We start from the raw sequence: 23,115 nt of genomic DNA on the forward strand, positions 1-23,115 counted from the left end.
GAAACTATATGGGTGAAACTTAAAAAATATCTCCTCACTTTAGAAAACTCTCTATTACTCACAGGTTTAAACATAGAGCTGCCATATGATCAAGCAGTTTTCCACTTCTAGGTATATAGCCAAGAAATGAAAACATGTTCACAAAAGGCTTGGATGCAAATGTTCAAAGCAGCGTTATTCATCATAGCTCAAAAGTGGAAACAGTCTAAGTGTCCATCAACTGATGAATGGACAAACAAAGCGTGGTCTGTTTGTGCAGTGCCATATTACTCAGCAATAAAAAGGAGTGAAGTACTGATGATACAGGCCACCACATGGAGGACCCTTGAAAGCATGATGCTAAGTGAAAGAAGCCAGACATAAAAGATCACGTATTGTACGATTCCATTTATATGAAATGTCCTGAATAGCAACTCTGTAGAGACAAAGTAGGCCCATGGTTGCCTGGGGGGCTAATGGTTAAGGGGTTTCTTTTTGGGGTGTTGAAAATACAAAGTTGATTGTCACGGTGGATGCACAACTCTGCAAATATACTAAAAACCACTGAATTGTATGTACACTTTAAATGGGTTTTTTTTGAAAGTACATTATCCAAAGATTTAAAATTTATCAAACCAGGGGATGTTTATGGACCATGTATGTATACAGGCATATAGTAAGTTATTTGCGAGTTATGAAACAAGTGTAAGGCATCAGCCCGGATCTCAGGTTGCTTACAGTTCAAGAGAAAAGACACATGGATGGCAGATAATAATGCACCTTTGCTGTCTGAACTTGTTCACTATCTTTGGGATGTAATCTCCTGACCTCTCTTTTAGCTATTTTGTAATGGCCCTGATGTTCTTACCCCCCTTTTTTGTCTTTCTTTCAAAAGCAAACTGTTGCTCTTCAGACTTTGATAAATACTATTTGTCTTTAACTAACTTAAATGGTATTTTCAAGCACTTGTAGTGTCTCCAGTAACTTAAATTGTGTGGCTCAGCGAAGCCCATTAACTCAGCAAACACTTCTTGATGTTTCACCTACATATAATTGACAAATTTGAGGACTGTTGGCCTTATTATTTTGAAAATTACAACAAATGTCTCTTTGCTACAATTAATCAAGTTACATGGTGTAGAAAAAGAGTATGGTCTTCAGTTCATAGATTTTCATTAAAAGAGCCTTTTAGGAATATTTAAAAGTAAATGTATGCTGGCCATATTGCCGCTAGTGCAAATTTAAAATCATTGTGGTCATTAACATTTTGAAGAAGGAGAACAGGTGTAGTAATTCTATCATAGTCCAAAGAAAGGTGTTTTTTTCTTTTTTAAAGGCAGTGGTTGATTATTCTGAAATCTGACAAGTTAGAAATCGTCCTTGTTTGTTTAGTTATCAGATCTACCTGTTGTTTGTCTGTGCTGCAGCTAATCCCTTCTCTTTCTTTGCAGATGCATATGAAACTGCTAAGATGCTGTGTGAACAGTATTACCTGGTAGCTCCAGAACTGGAAGTTGAAGAATTCAATGGTAAAAGAAAAATGATTTTAACCTTAAATACAAAGAATCTGACTAAAATGCTGATTATACCTGAGCTATATTTCAGTGAGATCCTAATACTGTGCTGCTTTTTCATCTTTTGTCTTTTTTTAAAAACTTTTTCTATATCTTTGATCAACTAGGTACATTGATGTAAGAAGTTATTGTACAGGACTGTAATTATACATATTACTGTTAGAACTCAAAAGTTCTTGGCACAGAAGTAATCAAGGTAGAAAAGATACAACATGTATATTTATAATTTAATTTAATTTTATAAATATGCATTTGTTCTCAAAATAACACATGCAAATGGTCAGTATTTAATTCTAGGGAAAAGTATTTAATTCTACTAATCAAAGAAGTACAAACAAAAATACAGAGAAATGCCATTTTTGTCTTTTAAAATTGGCAATACTTAAAACATTTTAGTGCTCTGACTTGGTGCCCAGAAAAATACTTTCTCCCCAACACTTATACATTTCTAATGTAAGTTTACATTGGTCTAGTCTCTCTCAGAAAACGCCAAGACCCAGTAAAATTAAATTCATCACGGTCATAGTCTTTGGTCTAGTAAATTAAACTTCAGAAAATTTATTATAAGAAAATAGAGATGTGCACAGATGTGTAAGAGTGCATAGAAAAATTGGAAAACCCAGGATTTCCACAAGAGAGTGCACGTTAATAAATTGTGGTGGACCCATGACATAGGATACTATGCAGCCATTCAAACTATTGCTTTCACAAAAATGGACAATTATAAATCAGAGACATCCTGCAGGGGAGGAGGAGGGAGAGGGATCAGAGGGAGGGTGGGAGGAGCACAGGGGACTGAGATGAGGGTGCACGAGTGCATTGGGGAAGGAAACTCTATGGGGACTACACCTGAGGGGGTGGGGGGAAACATATATTATTTAAAAATGAACATTGATGTAAAAATATATATAGAAAAAGTGATGGGGACAGGCAAAAAAAAAAAACAAAACAGCTATTGCTTTCAAAGAATGTTTTAATGTTGAAAAAGTTGAGGTTTTTTTTTCCCCCTAAACACAGGCTGTAAAAGTTTGTGCCAGTTCATTGGTAAATATTTTGAAGGATTTTATAGCACCTGGCTATAAACAACAGCTCACTAGTGGGGCTATTCATTAATCATAGGATTCTTTTATCCTTTTATTTTTATTTTTTATTTATTTTTTTTTTTTAGAGGCATGTTTTATTTATTTATTTATTTATTTGTTTGTTTGTTTTCATTTTATACATGCACTGGGTACAGTCAGAAGCGCGGGAGGGCGAGAGAATTCACCAGAGCCAGAACGGGGAGCAGAGCAGGCAGAAGGACCGAAGTACACTGCTGAGGGGAGCAGCGGGCGGCAGGAGAGGTCTGCGCACCATGTGGGACCCTCCTCCGGTGGCCGGGGAGCAGTCGGGGATCGAACCTGCGCCGCAGAGGCCGCGGGCAGTTTCGCAACCCAGCGCTCAACCGCTGCGCCACCGGGGAGGCCCTATCCTTTTATTTTTAAATGACAAAAGAGACATGCTGGTTGTTAAAGTACAAACAATGCAGAAATGTAGACTAAAAAGTGAAAGTCCCCGCCTACTCGCAGTCCTATGAGAGGTTTGTTTCTTTACATGTTCTATAATGTGTGTATTTTATTCACCTTCACGGTCTTTGCATGTGTGAATGTCATTCGAGATCATCTATAGTGTAGGTTACCATAATCCCATAATCATCTCCCAGTGGGTGGACTTTTAGGATTTCTAATTTTCTCATATTCCATGTAATGAGCAATGAGGTGATTTGGGAGAGGGAAGTTCATGAATGTGTGGAATTATTTGTTGGGTGGAATGAAACAACTGAGTCTCAGAGTGTGGACATTTGGAGTTAAAGACAAACCACATTCCCTCCCCAAATTATACCTGAAATATGTTTCTCTAATAATAAGATGAAGACATGCAGAACATTCAGGCTGCTGTTTTAGGGCCTTTGCCCCACTGCATCCTGATAGCAGATCTGAAGTCAGAGCCGCTTTCAGGGTCTGTGGTTTCTCTGATAAGAGCTGCTTCCCTGTTTTGATGGATGCACGACCAGGACTGTGTGGACTTTGCTTCTGTATTCCAGTGCAAGCATCTGCATATTCTCTTTTTCTTCCTACTGGTTGGACCTCATTGTCCAGATTTATGTGGGTCGGACACGGAACTTGAATTATCAGGCGGTAACCAGTACCTCTTTTGAAGGCCAGAGAAGCCAGCCTGTTCTCGCTGATGCCTGGCTGCCAGCTGTGTTGGCATGTTCCTTCCCTACCGTGCTGTTCCGCTGGGCAGTGCCCCCTCCAGGAGGGGAGCCTCACAACTGTTTCGGGCATTGTCTTGTGCGCTCTGTGAAGCCCCTTCCCATCACTGAGATAAATGAATCCTGGGGGTTACAAGTTGCCTCTAGTTCCCTGTTGTTTTAGGTAATGTGTTTAGATTTATGTTTACAGTTTCTTGAATGTCAAAGCTCTTTGTGAGCACGCTAAGGACGGCACTTTTCGCTCTATTAAGCTCCTTGCTAGAGATGCAGGTTGGAGGTTGGTGCTGAGCACCCGAAGTACATGTGGTTGCTTTGCAACGAGCAAGCACGTGCCTCCCAGAGCCTGATGGTGTGCTCTGTTTTCTGGGGGACGTCTCAGATCCAGAGTCCATGGATTCCTTTTCAGGACCCATGTGAACTCACATCGTATTCCTGTTCAGGATGCTGCCATTACCCAACAGGGCCTTTACCAGTTAGCAGAGGTGTCCTCTCTGCTCTCTGCTCTGCATTTCAGAGGGTGACGCTGCCATTCACCCAAAGGGACGGCGTGTAGCTGCTTGAGAATTTAAGGTCTACTGGTTTGACATTTCATCTTTTTTTTCTGAATTTGGTTTTCCCCCCTTTCCCAATGTCACCCCAGAGAAAATAGTAAATAGGATTACGGAGGACATACTGTGTGAACACCCTCAGTATTTACCAGCCACATCTGCCTTTCTTCACTAGTTGTATATTAGTCTTGTCCTGATAAGACAGTGGCTCATAGTTTTGGTTTTGGTAGGAAAAAAAGATTTCAATTCATACTATGTGTATTTTGTTAGGTATGTATCGACCCTACGGCCTTTGACCTCTCGTTTCCCCACATTGGATACCTTTGGATATTTGCGGTTAAGTGGTTCCATATCACAGTCAAAATCCCATCACTGGTAGCTCAGTTCTCACTGTGAAAATTAATTTTTCATAATGATAATAGCCAACATTTATTGAGTGCTTACTGTGTGGCAGACTCTGTAAATTAGTTTATCACCATTATCTCATTTCATCCTTATATTCACTCAATGAGATATGTACTTTGTCTGTTTCAGAAATATAGTGCCAAGGCCCAGATGGGTTAAATACCTACTAATATATCTACTAAATGCCAGAGTCAGGACTTGATCCCGGGGTGACTTTGATCCTCACCATATACTGTCTGTAATAGCTTTATCCCATGACTTTGAGAGTTGATCAACCATCTGTAAGTGCTTCCTTTTCTCTTAAATGTGTTATTTCTGTTCAGCCTTTGGGTTTTTTTCAATCTTCTAGGAGATCTATCTGAAAATAAAATTCTTTATAGCCTGTTGTAGAGTCCAGTAGATATTTTTAAAATGTTTCAGCTAATGGTGTTTGGCGCAATGACTAAGCAAAGTAGAGGCTTTATTATTACCTGAATCTTGAGCATGAAAATCCTGGACCATTTTTTCCATCAACTTTTAAAATACACCCTTAGCTGGAAAACATCTATTAAGGGCCCCCTACATAAATGCCACTGGACCCAAGGTTAGGGAAAAATAGTTGACATGGCTTGAAAAGGAAAGAAAGAACCTAAACTCTAATGTGTACAAAGAAAAATACAATTAGTCGAGCAAGCCTTCAGATGACTCCTGGAAGTGTTGGCTGAACTGGAAAAAAAAAAAAAACAAAACAGAACCATCAAAGGTATTTTAATTTCCCTGATTTTTGGAGTGAAATGGTTGAATTCAGAAGGCTGTTTATATAACTAATCATACCTTTTGGTACAAGATAAACTAAGCATTCAACTTGCTCCTGGTCTCCATTAAAATGACAATATAGGGACATAAAGCTCTCATCAGTCCACCACTGCCCCCACCTCATGCCAGGAAATAACCAGATGGAAGCACACTGATTAATGGAACAGAGCAGAAGTCACCAAGGAGGAAGCTGCAGCTGAAGTGGCACTGGATTTGCCAGAGGTTATCCTGGAGGACTCTGGGAGGAGAGCCAGGAGGTGTGAAGGACTGGAATGGGAAGCCACAGGGAGGGGCTAGTTGGAAACTGATCTGAGGAAGAGGCTGAATGGGTGATGGGAGTAGCTTGCCTCTGTCTGTGCCCTGTTGGCCATGAGTATTTCCTCTGGGGCAAAAATAAAAACCTAAAGTACTGTCTTCAAAAACAATCTGGGAAAACGGGCTGTGGTGTGAGTGTCATAAAGCCCTCTTCAGTCCATTCGAGCATTTGGGGGACCCTCTGATCAGAGGCCAGCTTACTGTCTGCTCATCATAAAGCCAGATAAAAAATCTTGACCAGGAATACAGAATTCCAAATTTAGCCTTCCCATTTGAGGGGAGAGTCCCAAGGGAGAAAGAATGCCAGCTACCTCAAATGATTAATCTAGTTCTTCATTCTTAAACAAGAGTATACAACCAAGGTGTGTCAGACCTCGAGGAAACACCAGCAGTGTGCACGCTAACCTGACTGGCATTAAACATGTCAGCTGCACTGTCATTGCCGGAAGCCCTGACCCCTGTCTGAATTCTGAGAGAAAATGATTTCAAACCTAGAATTCTCCACCTAGCCAAACCTCCAATCAAGGGAATCAGAGAAGTAAAGGTTGAGAAACGGATCTCCCATGCATGCTTTCCTGAGGTAGGCTAACTGACTGACTTGGTGGTGGGTATAATATGGACATAAGAAATAACACCTAGAGCTTCAATAAAAAACCACTTGAAGGTGATGGTTATGTAGCACATTGGGAAAGCTATTGATGCTGATTTGAAAAATCATCAAGAATGGAATCGCCATCATGCGGTAGGACAAAGAGCTGGACCATCTCAGTGATGTGAGGAAACAGATGTTCCTTGTCCAGTTACCCGAGAGGAGGGTTTGTTAGAAATTGCAGGAAATATATATACAGCTGTTAAAAAAAAGACACAGTCCAGATACTCAGTAACTCACAAGGGGCAATGTGATTTTGAGCAGTTGGAGGAAGATAAAGAGGACAGATTTCACCAGGACACCCAGAATGTTCTCCTGCAAGTGACACAGGAATCCTGCCGTGGGGCTCAGGGAAGGCGATGTCCTGCTGGTGCGCTCTCACGGCTGCTCTGCCATCTTCACGACTTCCCTGGCTGGGGTATTACGCACTATGGTTTCCAGCCTTCCCCCTCACGAAATGGTCATAGCAAGTAAGAAAACAGAAAGGACCTATAGGCACAGTACAGAAGAGTTAATTGGGGTTCCAGAAGGTAATGTAAATTTTATCAGCCAAAATAGTTGTGAGTGGCTGCCTCTGGGTTCTGGCTCAGGTGTGAGATGGGAAAGGCGGAGGGACTTCTACTTTTCTTCTAAAAAAGCATTTTAACAACTTGTATGTATTACTTACTAATTAAAAATATGGTGATCAGGAGCACAAGGTGACCGAGAGGGGAGCCAGTTGGGCTTGGCCTCTTGGGAATTTGATTCTGGGTCTTGCACTTGGGCGCAGGCCTCACCTTGGGTCTCCAGAGGCAGTTCAGGTTCTCCTCGCTCAGTCAGTCCACAGTCCCAGCGCATTTCAGCAGGAGCATTGGTGCTGCAGCAGTGGCGTTTAATGAGGAACTTGATCCTGTACAGAAAACCTTTGTGGACAAGATTAGGGAATGCAGGACTGCGTGACAGGCATCTGGAGGACCCGTTGCTACCGGCAGAAGATGAACAGATGATGGCAGAGCAGACATCAGTGCGTTGCCTAACCTCACATTTCAAGAACCCAAATTTGAAGTCATTGAAAAACCCAGTCCTGAAGAAGAGATGTGAAAGTTATCTGGTAATCTGGTTTAGACTAGTTTCACAACTGATAAGTATCAGGATGAACATACATTTCACCCCTGTCACATGTGCTTTCAATTCTGATTCCAAATAAATAATTTGGTGATGTTGGACATTAAAACAATTCTCATCATCAAGTTTGGGGATTTGTAATCCAAGGCTTCTGGCTCAGGTATCCAATATCAGCATGTTTTCTGCTATGGTGGGCAAGTCACAAGGTCTCTGCAAGGCCATTGTCCTCACCCATAATAATGCCACTGCCCTATGAGCCATGCAGGATTGGGGAACATACACAGTCAGATAATGTAGAGTGGTCAGTCTCCTAGAAGGTCTTGGGTCACCAGGAAGAGGAAGGACTAAATTTTCCAGCTTCCACTCTGTACCCCACAGTTCTTAGTGCTGTTCATAGGATTCTGTGTTTCTCAGATTTCCCTCAGAAGATCCCTGATGAGGAAGAAGGGGTCTGTAGGCCTCTGGGGCTTGGTCTGCTCGCTGCTAGTAGAAAAAAAGTTATGTGAGCCTTACAGTCTACTCTATAATACACCTTGTTTCTTGTAATTTCACAAAATATAACTTTACTGTTTGGTGCAGGTCGCCAAGAAAATAGCCCCTTGTCCTCAATACTCCTCATTCCCCTGGTGGCTCACCACAGGGGTGGGTGGTGGAGGGGGTATCTCCCAGTTTGAAAAACACCGAGCAATATTTAGATGACCCTATGTAAAGTACAAAACATTATGACAGAGGAGATAATACTCCAATTTTGGTCAACAAAGTCTCAAAGGAGATTGGGTCATGTGCCCAGGGTCGTAAAAGTGACGACTGTAAGTGAAGGAACTGGATTTTACCTCAAGTTGGTTTGACTTTTGCTCAGACCTGTCTTTAGAGGTGGGAACCAAAGTTAATCTTTGATTGAGTTCTTTTTTATGTACTCGGAAAATAAAATGCAAACAACGTTCTTGACTTTCTTATAGTTTTGTTCCTTATTCATTGACATTTTTCTTTCTGTTTTCAGCCAAAGCTCCAGACAAACCTATTCAGGTAGTTTATGTGCCCTCACATCTGTTTCACATGCTATTTGAGTTGTTCAAGGTAAGTGGAATTTAAAAACATGGAAAGAAGTCTTCATTTTAAATTTCTTTGATTCAGGGCATAATGGATTCATTAGATTAGCATAAGAAAAAGGTTTTGCATAACCACTTTTAAAATTCTATTTCTGATATCCTGTGGGCTTTATAATTTGTACACTGTGAGATCAAAAATTGCTGTGTACAGTATAGTTTTTGTGAATATTAGTACATATTGATTTTCAAGCTTAATTGTACTTTAGTGATTTTATGTAAAATCCATACCGTTTTTTTCTTCAGTTATAAGATTAGAAATGCTTTTTAGTTTCCAAACCTGGCAGACTTTATTGGTGATAGCCAGATCAAAATAAAAACATGTTTTGCATATTTATGCTTTTGAACATTCACTGTGGTGTTTGCGTCCTGGGGACACTGTGACCCTCTTACATACTTGAATCCGTTCTAAAGACCTGACACTATGGTCGACTGGGCCACAGAGGCATAGGGAAAAGATGTAGAAAACTCTAGACTTTTTACTGCTTAAGCTATTGCTTTTGTTAACCAGTGCTTATGGCATTTACAGTAGCATATAAAAGGTCACGAAGCATTTGAGCTGAAATTTCATTTCTTCCAATGTATAAAGCCCTAAATTGAACACCTCAAAGATCAGTTTTGCTGATGTGCTTCCAAAAATTATAATGTTACTGATGTAAACTCTTTTAAGGTTAAGGTGGGCATTCAATTGTGAACTTTCAACAGCTGTGGCTTTTTTAGAATTTCTTTATAACTGACATTTCTTCTGCTTCTTTCTGTTTTTTTTTTTTCCAGCCAAATGATTAATTTTGCTAGGAAGTGTGAATCTGCTCAGGTTTTCTGCCTTCTTTCGAGGAAAGGTGCACTGTAAATGCAGACTGCTAAATAGGATTTTAAGTGCTTCCATGAGCCTCTGCAACCTCGTTATGTGTGATCAGAACATTCATTTTGGTTTAAGAGTTGAATAATTTAAATACCTCAGAGCCAAAACAAAAAGAAAAAAGGAAGAAAAGAGAAATATTTAGTGTGGTACATGGAGCTAAAACTAGATGACAGCCAAAATCAAGCAGCAGGAAAATATTCCTGAATCCAAGCACGCATTTAGCTAAGTTTCTTTAGAAGGAAAAAAAAGAATCCGATAAATCAAACTAATACTTGCCCCACAAAAGAACGGTTGTATCTAAGTAATCTTATACTAGTTTCTCTTTCTGTATTGTGGTTTGTGAGTTGGCTGCAGGCTAAGAAAACCTCCTGTTGTTTCAGAACTCTATGAGAGCCACAGTGGAACTGTACGAAGACAGAAAAGAGGGCTACCCAGCTGTTAAAACCCTGGTGACTCTGGGTAAAGAAGACTTGTCCATTAAGGTAACTGCTTTAGTTAGAAGCATCCTCTCATTCTCAGATAGTTTCACAGTGTCTAGACATTGAGGAATCGGAGGGGCAGAAAACTGACGTTAAGTATCTTACTTCGAAGTCCTGCTTTGGATCGTTGCCTTAAGTCACTGCATTTCGACGTCATTAGAACCCCATTTTTCCCAGGGCGCTAAACAAGATCTCAGAGCCAAGCATGCAGATCCTACTGCACTGCCCAGCCTGTTGTGTATTGTTCACCAAAGGAGTCATATTTCATTGGGCGTTCAAAGCCCTTATGTGTTTTAGAGTAATCTGCTGTGGACTTTGTTTAATGAACTCTGCTTCCCGCGAAGTATACGGTGACTTTTTTTTTTTTATGTTTTGTGTATTACAGATAAGTGACCAAGGTGGTGGGGTCCCACTTCGGAAAATAGATCGTCTTTTTAACTACATGTATTCCACTGCTCCTAGACCGAGCCTGGAACCTACAAGAGCTGCCCCACTGGTAAGCGTCTCAACTGCTGCTTCAAGAGACCATCTCCAGCAAAGGCACGGGGACAGAGCTGACTCTGTCCCCAGGTTATGGCACTAGCTTTGTTGACTCCAGATGTTTCCTGCCTGGTTCAGAGGGGGGGAATTTTGTGCTGCTGTCCTTTGGACTTAGATTTCTTGTCTAATTTGTGCCTAAGAAGCACTCAGAGCTGAGTGCCTCATTCCCAAACACAGAGAAAAAGCATTTCCCTGTGGTTAAAACTACTGGAGCGCCATTTACTGCCCGCATTCCCATTGGAGGGAGTGGAAGGTAAATAGCGGGTGAGCAAAGGAACAGCACAGCGTGCCTGGCTGCTGCCTGGTCCTGGACACTTGGGCGCCACATGCTGCAGAGCCCAAATCACCCCGGGCCTTTGAACTTCTCCCATCAAATTTGTTTATATAATTAAAAGGTTAAATTATGAACACATTACATTTTTTATATTAAATAACATAAGCAGGAAACATACAGGTGGTGTATGCATTTTCAGAGCCCTTTCTGTCTTGCTCTGGAAATAACCTTCAGCCTTATTAAGGCAGTGAGAAAAGCCTCTGGTTACCATGGCAGCATTTAGAGCCTGGTAGGGCCACACTTTGTTCCCCTGCTGAGTGTTTCTAATTGACAAACAACAATTGAACCCTTTGTCATTAAACACAGCAACATATCTATCAGTCTGCAAAATGGTTCAGGGTATGCATTAAGTTTCATTTTAAAGTCCTACCTGACTGATAAGCATGTAAGATTATATTTTATTTGTATGAATAAATTCTAACACTTTGCATCATTTATTTGAGACAGAGTTTGTTAACTCAGCATGTTGGGAACAGAGAGGAAATCATTTATGCAGGGTTCAAGAAAATTCATGCAAGATCAGTTTTGTAAGGCATTGCCTTCACCGGACTATGGTACCTACTTAAATTTAAGTGTCAGAAGGAAAATAACAATCCCTACAAGCACATCCCAAACCTTCCCTTGTTGTTTAAAAGGAGTATGGATTGTCTTTCTCAGGTCTCAAGATAGCATCCTGGAGACAGCTGTTATGTCATGGTTTTATGTGAACCTGAACAGCTGAAGTAAGAGACCTTAAGAAAATTCTGTATCCAGCTCCAGCCTCCCACTTCATATATGAGGAAATAGATGAGTTTAGTGCCTTGCCCTAGGTCACTGAGCTAATGATGCAGATGGTCTTGGCTGTGTCTGCATCTTCCCAGTGTCACATATGGCCTCTCCTTTGGAAAAATGCTTCCACTTGCATCTCTCCCCAGTTACTAAACTGCCCTCAGCTTTCAAGGAGGCACGTGAATACATATACATGATTTCCTCACCAGACAGCTTGCTGTGTTACAGCTCTTACCTTGACATGTCATTTCTTTTTGGGGATGTCCACCTGGCCAACTCCTGTCGATCCTTTGATGCCCTTGGAAGACTTCCTGAACCTTACCAGCTCAGAGTTAGAGGTCTGTCCTCTGCATTCCACAGGACTCTTGAGTTCAGCTGTCTCCTCCTTGCATTGCATCAGGCTCAGGCGTGCTTGGCTCTTCCCCAGTACACCTGAGGGCAGGCTCTGGACCTTGCTGGCATGGAGGAAACATTTCCTGGCCCTCTTCTTGGAAGCCTGCTGCTTTCTCTGCTGTGGTGACTTCAGTCACCATTACAGCTATCTGGTCTTCACTGCCAGCCATATTCTGCCAGTCCTCAAGCCCTTAGGTAACTGGGTGGGCTCTGTCACATCGGGACCTTTGATTTCAGCCCCACCCCGAGGGAGGGTATCAAGGAGAGATATTAAAAAATGGCAGCGGTCCATGTAACAGAGTAAAGTTCCTACCCTTTGGTAGCTGTAATGACAACTTCCGTTTATTTAGCTTTACTGTGCCTTAGGCACAGTGCCAAGACTTTACACTTATTATATCATTTAATCTTTATAGTAGCTCTGAGGTAAGTTTTAATTAATTTTCAAATGAGAAAACAGTCCCAAGAGAGGTTGATTAAACTGCTCAGAGTTGCTCCAAAAGTGGGTTTCAACTTTGGTCTCTCAGAGCTGAAAGCCCATGCGGTCACTGCCCTGTGAGCTCTCTCCTGCCCTGCTCCTCTGTAGCCTTGTCCATGGATTTCATCAGAGGGGCCAAAGCGTGTGGGAGAGCAGCTTCCCCTCCACCCCAGAGTTACTGAAACCACTCTTAGTCGTTCTTACTGTTCTTGTCAATGTCCAAGACCTTTTGTTTTCCCACAACCTGTCCCTGACAGGATTCTATGACAGAGATATAGGAGGGAATTATTTTCTTGTCTCTCAATATGGACTATGGTATATCAAAATATTGTAACAGTGCCAGAACCTTAGGAAGGATCTTCTCAGGAAATGCATGAGCGAGGCAGAAAGGGCTCTGAAAATGTAAACACCACCTATATGTCTCTGCTTATGTTATTTAATACAAAAAATTCCCTGTGTTACCCTTGGTGCTGGTAGATTTGAACTCCGGTGCTACTCAATTTAATTTTCGCTTCACACAGCAAGGAAATCTCATAATGGAACTTTGAAAAGATGTGGCTGAGTTTTGTTACCAGATCAAATTCTTGCTTTGGGGCTTGCTTTTAAAATGCTAAAAATTTGCTTTATAATACTTAAAAAAAAAAAAAGCATTCATCCAAAATTGGAGTCTCTCTATTATTTTCCAAACATATGAGAAGTGTTTTTCCAAGGTGAAAATAGATTGTTTGACATAGGTGAACACATTCACCGTTGTAAAGGTTGAGCCAATAGTTTGATTTAAATCTGAATCGAGAATTTATTCTTTCCAATGGTCCTCATACCCAATGTGGTAGCATTTGTGCTTGTCTCACTGTATTAATTTTCTTTTCTCTGTAGGCTGGATTTGGTTATGGCTTGCCAATTTCTCGTCTGTATGCTAGATATTTTCAAGGCGATCTAAAACTGTATTCAATGGAAGGAGTGGGTACTGATGCGGTCATTTACTTGAAGGTACTGCACTTTACCTCTCTTATACAAAGCCGTCTTTACTTTTTAAATTAATACATTCTAGGGCCTCCCCTGGTGGCGCAGTGGTTGAGCGCTGGGCTGTGAGGCTGCCCGCAGCCTCTGCAGCGCCGGCGAGGGTCCCACAAAAATAAATAAATAAATAAAGTAATACATTCTAATACCTTTCTAATAATGGAGACTGGCGCTATTTTATCTCTTATATTCAGCTCAGTTTTATTTGAAAACCATGTTGTGTCCCACCTTTAATTTTTATGCTCAGATGAAACAAAGTGAAAGTGGAGATGTAAAATGAAAATATTCAATTTTGAACCATAACTCTAAGTTGTGACTTTTAAAAAACCACATATCCATTGAAAATCAGAACCTGAAAAGAGACAGCCTTCTATAAACTGAAGTCTTGTAGTCTTTTGCTTTAAAAACATGTGACTTTTCCAAAGTCACAAAAATGCAGTATCATCATCTGGTGACATAAAAGGCAGATCTAACAACAAAGTTCTCTGTAACATGGATTTTCTCATTCATTCGTGCTGTCAGACTTTTTATTCATTTCTAAACTCTAGAATATTTGGAGTATTTTTTGAATAAGTAATATAGGCGCACGTTACACAATTTTATTTTTAATATAATTCATTTATTTATATATATTTTACATCATTGTTCATTTTTGTACAGTGTTTGCTTTCTCCTCTCAAGTGTAGTCCCCCTAGAATTCCCACCACCAATTCACCTGTGCACCATCTCCATAGTCCCCTGTGCTCTTCCTGCCCCTGTTTTGTTCCCTCTCCCTCCCCTCCCCTGAGGAATATCTCTGATTTACAGTAGCCTGTTAATATTGTTTTTTATTGTTATTATTTTTCCCCTGATCCCTTATTTGGTTCCCTGTGTTCTTCCTATAAGTGAAACCATCCGATATTTTCCTTTTTCCTTCTGACTTATTTCCCTGAGCATAAACCCTTCTAGCACCATCCATGTTGCTGCTAGAAAAAGAAAATGCTGAAAGTCTTCCCCATCCCTGGTCTGGAGCTCCCCTCTTCTCTTCCCCGCAGCTGATCCTGGGTGCCAGTTTCTTGTGGCTCCTCCTGGAATTAATTCTGCTTTGATAAACATGTGGGGGGAAGTTAATTTTTGTTCACACAGATGATTATTTCAGCACTTTGCCTTTTTAAAATCTAATATATTCTGGAGATCTTTGCATATCAGTTCAGAAGGAACTTTACTGTCTCCTTCTTCTTAGTAGCTGCTTCGTGTGTTGGTATGTACTACACCATAACTTAACCAGCTAGTTGGAGAATTTATCTTAGATGCCAATGCATTTAAAAGATGTGATACTTGATATCACTTTATGGGTTGATGCTCTTCAGTCTAGTATATGAACCTTGACTTTCTGGGCCTTTGGGAAAACAAATTGCCCAGTAAGTAATAGTGCTTGGTCTAAGCACATATAGTCAAGGTAATTGAGTATCTCAAAGCAATATGAAAATGTTGTTTGTTGTGGTCATGTGCACTTAAGCACTGATTTTGAATGAGTGAATGATTTTGTTTCTTTAAAAGTGTTTGTTTTATCTTAGTCAGTCAAAGTAAACTGCTATATTAAAATGTAATTTTAATAAAATCCCCCCCAGTGAAAAATTTAGAATATTTTAAGTAGTACAATGTGGGTTAGGATTTCACGTGAGAAAAATGACACTCTATTTTTGTTTTTCCTTTAGGCTCTTTCAAGTGAATCATTTGAGAGACTTCCGGTTTTTAATAAGTCCGCATGGCGCCACTACAAGACCACACCCGAAGCTGATGATTGGAGCAATCCCAGCAGTGAACCCAGAGATGCTTCAAAATACAAAGTGAAACAGTAATTTACCATTTACCTCCTATTAGACAGTATATGATTGTTGTCCTAGAATGTACTAGCCAGACAATTGGTACTTTCAGCCAAAGTGATCCTAGAGAAAGAGTGGAGCAGCTTTTTCCCCCCAGAGAGGAGGGCTAGCAAGATTTGGGTAGCTAGAGGAGCCATTCTGTTCTAGGAGGCCTTGCTCTGTGGGTCTACTAATAGCAGTGAGCACAGTTTATCCTGCCATGGATTTTATTAAAAGTCAATTCAGTTTGTAGTTTGTTGCTACCCATAAAGATTAACTAGAAAAAAGTTTAGAGAAATTCTGAGTTGAAACTGAAAAAATAAAGATGTCAAGGTAAGCAGCCTCTGGTTTATGCATACAACTGAGACCTATCCAGCTGATTAATCTTTGAAAGCTTCCTGTTTTCTGGGCTAACATGATATCCTATGCTCATCTACACCTTCTGTGCCCCCATCCTAAATTAGGAGTCCCCAAGGAGTCCTGTTCCTTTTCAGTGGGTAATAGAGACTAGTCTGGGAGTTGGGAGTTCATGTTAGAGCTTTTCTAAGCCCCTTTTCTGGCCAGGGCTATAACATATATAGATATCTTGTTTAAAAACCTTAAGTTAATATTGATATTTTTGATTCAATTTTAACATTGCGATGTTTCTCCCCAATATATTTAAGTGTAAATATTTCTCCTTACCTTGACTCTTAACATAATGCAATATAAAGGGATTTCTATGCAAATGCAGTTTACATAGCTTTTTCATTTTATACCATGGTAGTTGCATTAGTCCTTTCTGAAGAATGATAGAAAAGGTGTGGATACTGGTATTTCTTTCTTTCTATGGCAGGGTTATGATGTACCTCTGTACAATATTGCTGTACTGTTCACTCACCTCAAATGATTAAATTTAGGAAGTTTGGTTTTTGCGCGTGTATGTGCATGTGCACGCATGTGTATATGCACGTGCAGACACACACACACACACACACACACACACACCCCATCCCCAGCTAAATTCAGTAAAAACACATGGGTCCATTTCCCTTGATCCCATTTTAGTGTGTATGTAAGTCAGTCCAGTAGCTTGTTGGGTATCAGTGTGACCAATCCATTCAAGCTCTTACAGGGGGAGTTTTTTGGTAGTACAGAAGCCGTCTTCATAAATCAATTTAAAAAATCTAAATAGTTTAGTGGTTTGTGTACTAGTTAACTATAAATACCCATTTCTAATATAGTATTAGACAAGTACATTTTAGCAGAACTTAATCTTTAAATTTCTAAAATGATTAGTCTGCCATTTAAAATTGTTAAATTAGGGCCTCCCCGGTGGCACAGAGGTTGAGCGCTGGGTTGCGAAGCTGCCCGCAGCCTCTGCAGCGCCGGTCCGATCCCCGGCAGCTCCCTGGCCACCGGAGGAGGGTCCCGCATGGCGCGCAGACCTCTCCTGCCGCCTGCTGCGCCCCTCAGCAGTGTACTTCAGTCCTTCTGCCTGCTCTGCTTCCCGCTCTGGCTCTGGTGAATTCTCTCACTTTCGCGCACTTCTGACTGTACCCAGTGCTTGTACAAACAAACAAACAAACAAATAAATAAATAAATCTTTAAAAAAATAAATAAAATAAAATTGTTAAATTATACAAATAGGTTCATTGGTGACCTTGGGAAAGTATTTAGTAGTATGTTAAATTTAGTAGGTGAATGAGAAATTCTTAAGAAATTTTGTTCTTTAGTCAAATTTTTTAACAACATCTTTATTGAAATATAATTCACATACCATAAAATTCACCCTCTTAAAGAGTATAATTCAGTGGTTTTCAATATAGACACAGAGTTGTAGGGACCTTCACCACTACCTAATTTCCAACACTCCAAAAAGATACTCATACCCGTTAGCAGTCATTCCTCATTTCTAATGTTTTTAACTAAGAGTAAAGAACTGTTTTAATATATAAGTAATGAAATGGTAATTGTTTTTCTGTAGTGACCATCAGAGAATAATTCTAAGCTCTAAGGCAAGAATTTTTGATTATCACTGTATAAATGCTTTGAGCAAGTTTTGGTTAAAATCGAGAATGTCCTACTCATAATCTCATTATGGTTATTTCTGTTATTTTCTTTGTAGAGACAAGATCAAGACCAATAGAACTTTGTAGTGAACTGAATGCTTCGGTTCTCTCTGTGATGCAAGATTGTCTTCCAAAGCCAACCAGAGAGAATGCCTGTCCTCCACCAACTCCGAGTGTGGCACCATAGTTATTCCAATGCTTGAATGTGTATTCTCTGTACCAGCTGGACCATTTCCACAGAAATTTCCTGTAACTGCTCCAGATATTCCACTAAAGTAACAACTTGAGTAGTTTCTCATAGTGTGCTGTGGTTTAGTTGGCACCTGTCACACAAGAGCGCAGAGGCGCTTAGGACTCTCAAGTCCTCTTAAGTCCCTCGTTGTTATCATATTGTTGAGTGTCCACAGTTTTCCCAGGATCCTGAGGCCCTTCCCCATTCGAATACAGTTGCTCTTTGTGATTAAATGCCATGTTTGTCCCAAGCCACCGACTAAGGCCTGAGGAACCTGGAAATTGAAGACCCCAGCTGAGTATGTCTGGGCGATGCATACTCAGGGCCTTTCCTCTCTCTGCCTCTCTCCTCGCTCTCTGACTTCAACTTTGCTTTCTTCCATCTGAAGGTATTCTCATGGTGAGGTTGGGGACTTTTGTGTTAAATCTTACTTTTTTGATGCATTGGTTTTATTTTAAAATTCTTTCATATATTTCCATTCTGTTCATTAAAGCATTCCAAAAGTTGTCTTGGAATTTTTCCCTGAACTGTTTTGTTTCAAAGATCTTAAGTGAAAAAACGACTGTCTGGTCATTTTCGAGTTTGTAAAGACTGGGAAGTGCACTTTTGTGCTTCAGTTAAATTTTTATTTAATACTATACCTTTGTTTTATTATATTCCTTTGTAGCTTTCTAAGGAATTGGAAATCCCTGTGTAATGCACTTTACTGCCTGTAAAATAGATTATCAAAGGGGAAAAAGTTTTCTGGTTTATTCTGAAAAATACCCTAGGTCTTCATAATTTTCATTTTCATGAATTTTAATGAACTTTAGAATAGTTCATCTGATTTTCATACTTTTTGTTGGACGTTGGAATTGGCAGAGCACGTGGGGAGAGGAAAGTGGAGCCATATTACATTTACCCTTGTCAGTGGAATTTGGGAGAGTTTGGGTTAAAATCCACAATTCATTTAGCTCCAAAGCATGTTTCTCTTCACTGTATCTTATTCATATACATCATCTACTTTAACTTCTCCTTTCTGTCCAATGTTAAGGCTCAGTTTAAAAGTTGTGATTTGGAAAGTGTTCCTTGTCCTCCAGCCATACAGTGACACCCATGCAGCTGGCTCGCTGCTGGCACAGTGCAGCGTTTCTCCCCGGGGGTGGGGGTGCTCTGGCCCGCTACATGCAGTCATGCAGCTCCGTTCCTCCTAGTTCCACTAATCTGACTTGCTTTCATTTCCTTATGTTACCTGAGCTCCTGGCAGCACCTTTCACCTTTAGAAAGATCTCATCTCTTCCATCCTTAGAAACATCTTTCAGAGAAGTCATATTATCAGGTAAAAGACCGAGACTGATGTCCTTCCAAAATAAGGGTGATGACATGGTGTCCCTGGAGGCCAAGTCAGTGTCTTGGAGATCGGGTGGTTCTATAGGATTATTTCCTTCTGGTGCAAAAAAAAAAAAACAAACATAAGAATAATGGTCCTTTATGTAAATTCAGAGACCCCAACTTCCTTATAAATATCAGGTAGTGTGTATCTTACCAAGTCTTCCACGTCCAACCATAATCCTTTGCCACTTTCAAGTGTGATTTGTTATATGAAGAGGAGGTGGCAGTTGAGGAAGTTCCTGCTTACCTTGTCCTGGCTTGTCCTGGCTTGTCCTGTTTTAACTCTGTGGATGAGGAATGCCCGTGGATTGCTGTTCCCTTACCACAGGCGCCATGGACAGGTTGAAGATAGATAATAAGGTGTGGACAAATCTATCACAGTCTCCCCTTAGAGGTCTATTTCAGAAGTAAAGATTCCTGTCAATATTTTAATAACTTAATTGAAATCCTTTATTCATATGCTTTCTGGCTTTCTCATCTCTATCTACCCCAGTGCAATCTAGCCTCTCCTGTCTGTGCTGTCTAAATTAAGACTTTAGCTTTGCTCCCAAAACAACTATAAGAAAAGTTTTCAGAACATCTTGCGTCCTCAACATTTAATGGTCCCAAGTATTCGTTTTTCTCTTTTGTCAGCTGCACGTGACTGAACTTAGGTGCGCCCCTCTGCCTCTTGGCTGGGTTTGTGTCTTAAGCAAATGATGGAATTTCTACATATAGGTTGTAACATTAAATAGACATCAACTCTTTCTCAGCTAGATTCATTTAGTTTTCCCAATTCCTTTGTGTTTCCCTCTCATTTACTTGATTTTATTTTAAGAATTTGAAGACTATGTCTACTCTTTGGAATAGTGCCTGGCCTTCATACCCATTAGTTAAATCAAAAATGAAAACAGGTTTGCTGAAAGAGAGGTCTACGCAGTCGCAGGCCGGCAGCCTTGGGAGGAGAGCTGTCTCTGCTGCTCTGCAAGGGAGGTGAGTGAAGAGAAGCCCTGGCACGGGCACAGGTCACAGGCGGGCAGGAGGGCTGCCACCCTGCAAAGGGAAGAGTTGGCGGCGAGGAGCACCTGGATAGGCATAGGGCAGAAGGGCTGCTGCTGAGTTTCCATTTTCATAGCGCTAAAAAGTGACTTCAAAATGTAGTGAAAGGAAAGGAAGTAGGATCGGATCCACGGGAGCCATCCTACCCTCCGTCTTGGAATCTCTGATTTTGGCTCCTTTAATACAGTGGGTTCTTCCCCTCTAGTCAAGTAACATAGTTCTATGATCTTCTAGATTCCAAAGAAGTTCCACATACAGCATTTCATGTGCTCCTTCCCGTGCCATGCGGTGACCATGCAGGTATTACCTCTTTTGTATGAGTCCAAAGCTGTTCGGTGGTTTACCAAGATCCTGTGGTAAGTAAATGGAAGAAGCACGGTGTGAGGAGCTGGGTCTTCTTGTTCGTAGGCCCTTCTGCTCAGCCGTGCCCCAGGTAGTTAGCAGTATCACTGTTCAAGAATTCCTTGGGTATGTTCGCCCTCAAGGGTAAAATACAAACCAAAATTTTTCCATAGTGCAAAATCCACTTAGGAAAGGTTCTTTTGTGTGTTTTCATTTTGGCACAGTTCGTTAGAGGAGAGAATTGAATAGATTTGGCAGCTTTTACCTGGAAAGACAGGCACGTTAAAGAGTGTAGCAATAGGTAATTACTAGAGTTCTGTAGACTTAATTCCGTGTGGGAATGAATTCAGTGCTCACCGCCAGCCCTTTCGAACGGAGAGTGTGCATTCCAGAGTTGATGCTTTGCTCTGGGACTGCATTAGTTTCCCGTGGATTTTCTTGCCTCTTGCCCAGGGTCCGTCGGTCGCCATTCCTGACGGACAGCCGCTGGGCTGGCTGGCCGAGTTTCGAGCTCATCTTCTCTGCCTCAATTCTTTGGCGACATCGCAGGATCAGCTCGTGTCTGGTGGTGCTGAGAGCGTTGAGTCCCGAGAGACGTTTCTACCCCTTTTGTAGACAACTGCCCTGGGTCCTTGTGATTTGTTATTTTTCTTTGAAATTCAGTAACTTTATTCGCATATGCGTCAGAGTTGACAGTCCCGTGGCTTTTTGTGGTAGGCGGTGAACGTTCAGATTCTGCCGTCGGCCCTTACTGCGTTTCCTGACACGTGTTCTGTTCTCTTCCTCGGCGATGTGTCCCTGGCTCGCTCTGTGCCCTTCGTATTTCTCTTTCCTTCGAACCCTTCCTCTTGTCTGTCTGGACGCTGTGTGATTTCTCAGGTCTGACCCTCTCGATCACAGACTAGTTTTCTGCGGTGTTGATTCTAGGCCTTGAAGCTCTGCTATAGTTTTATTTTTTAATCCCTGTGTCTCTCCTTGGCTCTGCCGGCCTTTTCTCTCACTCCATTGTCCTCTTTGACTCCTCCTTTCATTCCTTTGAAGGCTGGACTGTGTCATCTACAATTTTCATGGTTTCTGAAATCATTCTGAAATCATTCTGTGTATCTGGCTTTGCTTTCTTTCATTCTTTGGTGGTGTTTTGCTCTTTGGTGTTGCACAAGGAGCGTGATGGTTTTCTCTGCTTTGCATGGGGCCAGTTCTGTCTGCCCGAGAAGAGTCAGGGGAGATCCTCCTTGACTCCTTTAAATGAGAAGGCCTTGCATGATCTCCTGACTTGAACTGTAAGGCTAGGCCTGGGTGGGTTTTGATGTGGAGGCTGTTTTCCTTTTTCTTTCTACTGTGGGGACGTTTGAGAACCAGGAGTGAAGCAGAGCCCCTTTGGCACATGTTCTCTCCAACCGCCTCCCCCAGGTGCTGGTTGAATCTTCTGCTCTGGGGGGGAGGAGGCAGGTCCCACCGGGCAGCGTCCTTTTTCCATCTCCACTGGGCGTCTCCTGGCAGGAGGGGGTGGATTCATACTGCCCCCGCCCTCGCTGCACTAGCTGTTGTCAGTGTTTCAGTGATTGCCTCCCGAGCTGCTGCTCCCCTGCACGCAGGGGGTGCGCCCGAGCCTCCCGCCTCGCTTGGCTTCAGGTGGGAACGTGCCCACGCAGTGTGCACTCCCTGGCTACGCCCGCCTGCCGCCAACCTTGCCTCTCGGGTTAAGAAGTGATTGGTATCACCTGAGTCTTTTTGCACCTCTTGTGAACTGGCCCGCGAGGGGTGTCTGCTGGGCAGCTGTGAGAATCGTCCTCTGAGGAGCCCCCGCTTTCTTGTCCCTGTCAGATGCCCCCCTGGAGTTGTCGTGTGGGGTGCTGGCGCTGTTCGTTTCATCATGGACAGCTTGTTTCAGTGTTTGGACATGTGTGTTGAGGGGCAGGGGCACGTACACGTTCATCCTGCGACCTTGCCCGGCCATCCAGGTGCGTAAACATTGACTTTGAAGATAATGTCCTTCGTAGCCGTAACCTGCGTGTTGGTACACAGAGGGAACCAGCTCTGCCAGCAGGACGGAACCCTTAATAACTCAGTCAATACGGGAGCTTTGTTTATTGTTCTGTGTGGAAAGATAACTTTTAACTCAGTTTCCTGTTTCATCAATTAGAGATATCAGTGCCTTCTGGTTTGGAATAGGGGCTGTGTGACATTTCCATGAATTTAAGCTCTCAGCCATTGACAATTATTAATGAGTTAATTAAATAGGAGAGACTGTTTCAGACTGTCACATAATCAGAGTTGTCAAGAGAAGCGTAAACTACGTTTTATTAACAGGTTGCTAGTCAGGCTGCCCCCACCCCCCCACCCCACCCCCTGCCGGGGACTGAAATCAATCAGCTATTTTAAAATTGGGTTCATTAAGAAATGGAAAGGTCTTCAGCCCTCATCACAATTTCCTGCGTTACCTGTCATGTATATTGAGATGGTCAGTAGGTCTGGGGCCTGCTACGGAAGCACGTGAGTTAGTTTCCAAAGTGCAGTTCCAGGCGCATCACAGATTGGGGATTTTTTGGGGCCCATCTGGGGGGTTGAGGCCTCCTTGGGCAGCACGTCCCAGTAGACCAGCTTCTCGCCGGCAGAGCCGCGCCACGCGGTGCCTGT

General features: G+C 41.8%; 1 protein-coding gene across 1 annotated transcript in view; it reads left to right on the top strand.

Moving 5' to 3' along the window:
- Positions 1 to 17,582, top strand: part of PDK3 (pyruvate dehydrogenase kinase 3) — a gene marked incomplete at both ends in the record, with an annotated part of 55,401 nt that extends 37,819 nt beyond the window's left edge. Inside the window, 7 exons of the mRNA XM_084258096.1 lie at positions 1,431 to 1,508; positions 8,624 to 8,700; positions 9,972 to 10,073; positions 10,456 to 10,566; positions 13,457 to 13,570; positions 15,298 to 15,437; positions 17,552 to 17,582. Of these exons, the coding sequence (XP_084114222.1) occupies positions 1,431 to 1,508; positions 8,624 to 8,700; positions 9,972 to 10,073; positions 10,456 to 10,566; positions 13,457 to 13,570; positions 15,298 to 15,437; positions 17,552 to 17,582 (653 nt within the window). The remainder of the gene's footprint in view (positions 1 to 1,430; positions 1,509 to 8,623; positions 8,701 to 9,971; positions 10,074 to 10,455; positions 10,567 to 13,456; positions 13,571 to 15,297; positions 15,438 to 17,551) is intronic.
- Between the last annotated feature and the right edge of the window lie 5,533 nt (positions 17,583 to 23,115).

This window comes from Talpa europaea, assembly GCF_964194135.1.
Source record: "Talpa europaea genome assembly, chromosome: X".
NCBI classification, from domain to species: Eukaryota; Metazoa; Chordata; class Mammalia; order Eulipotyphla; family Talpidae; genus Talpa; species Talpa europaea.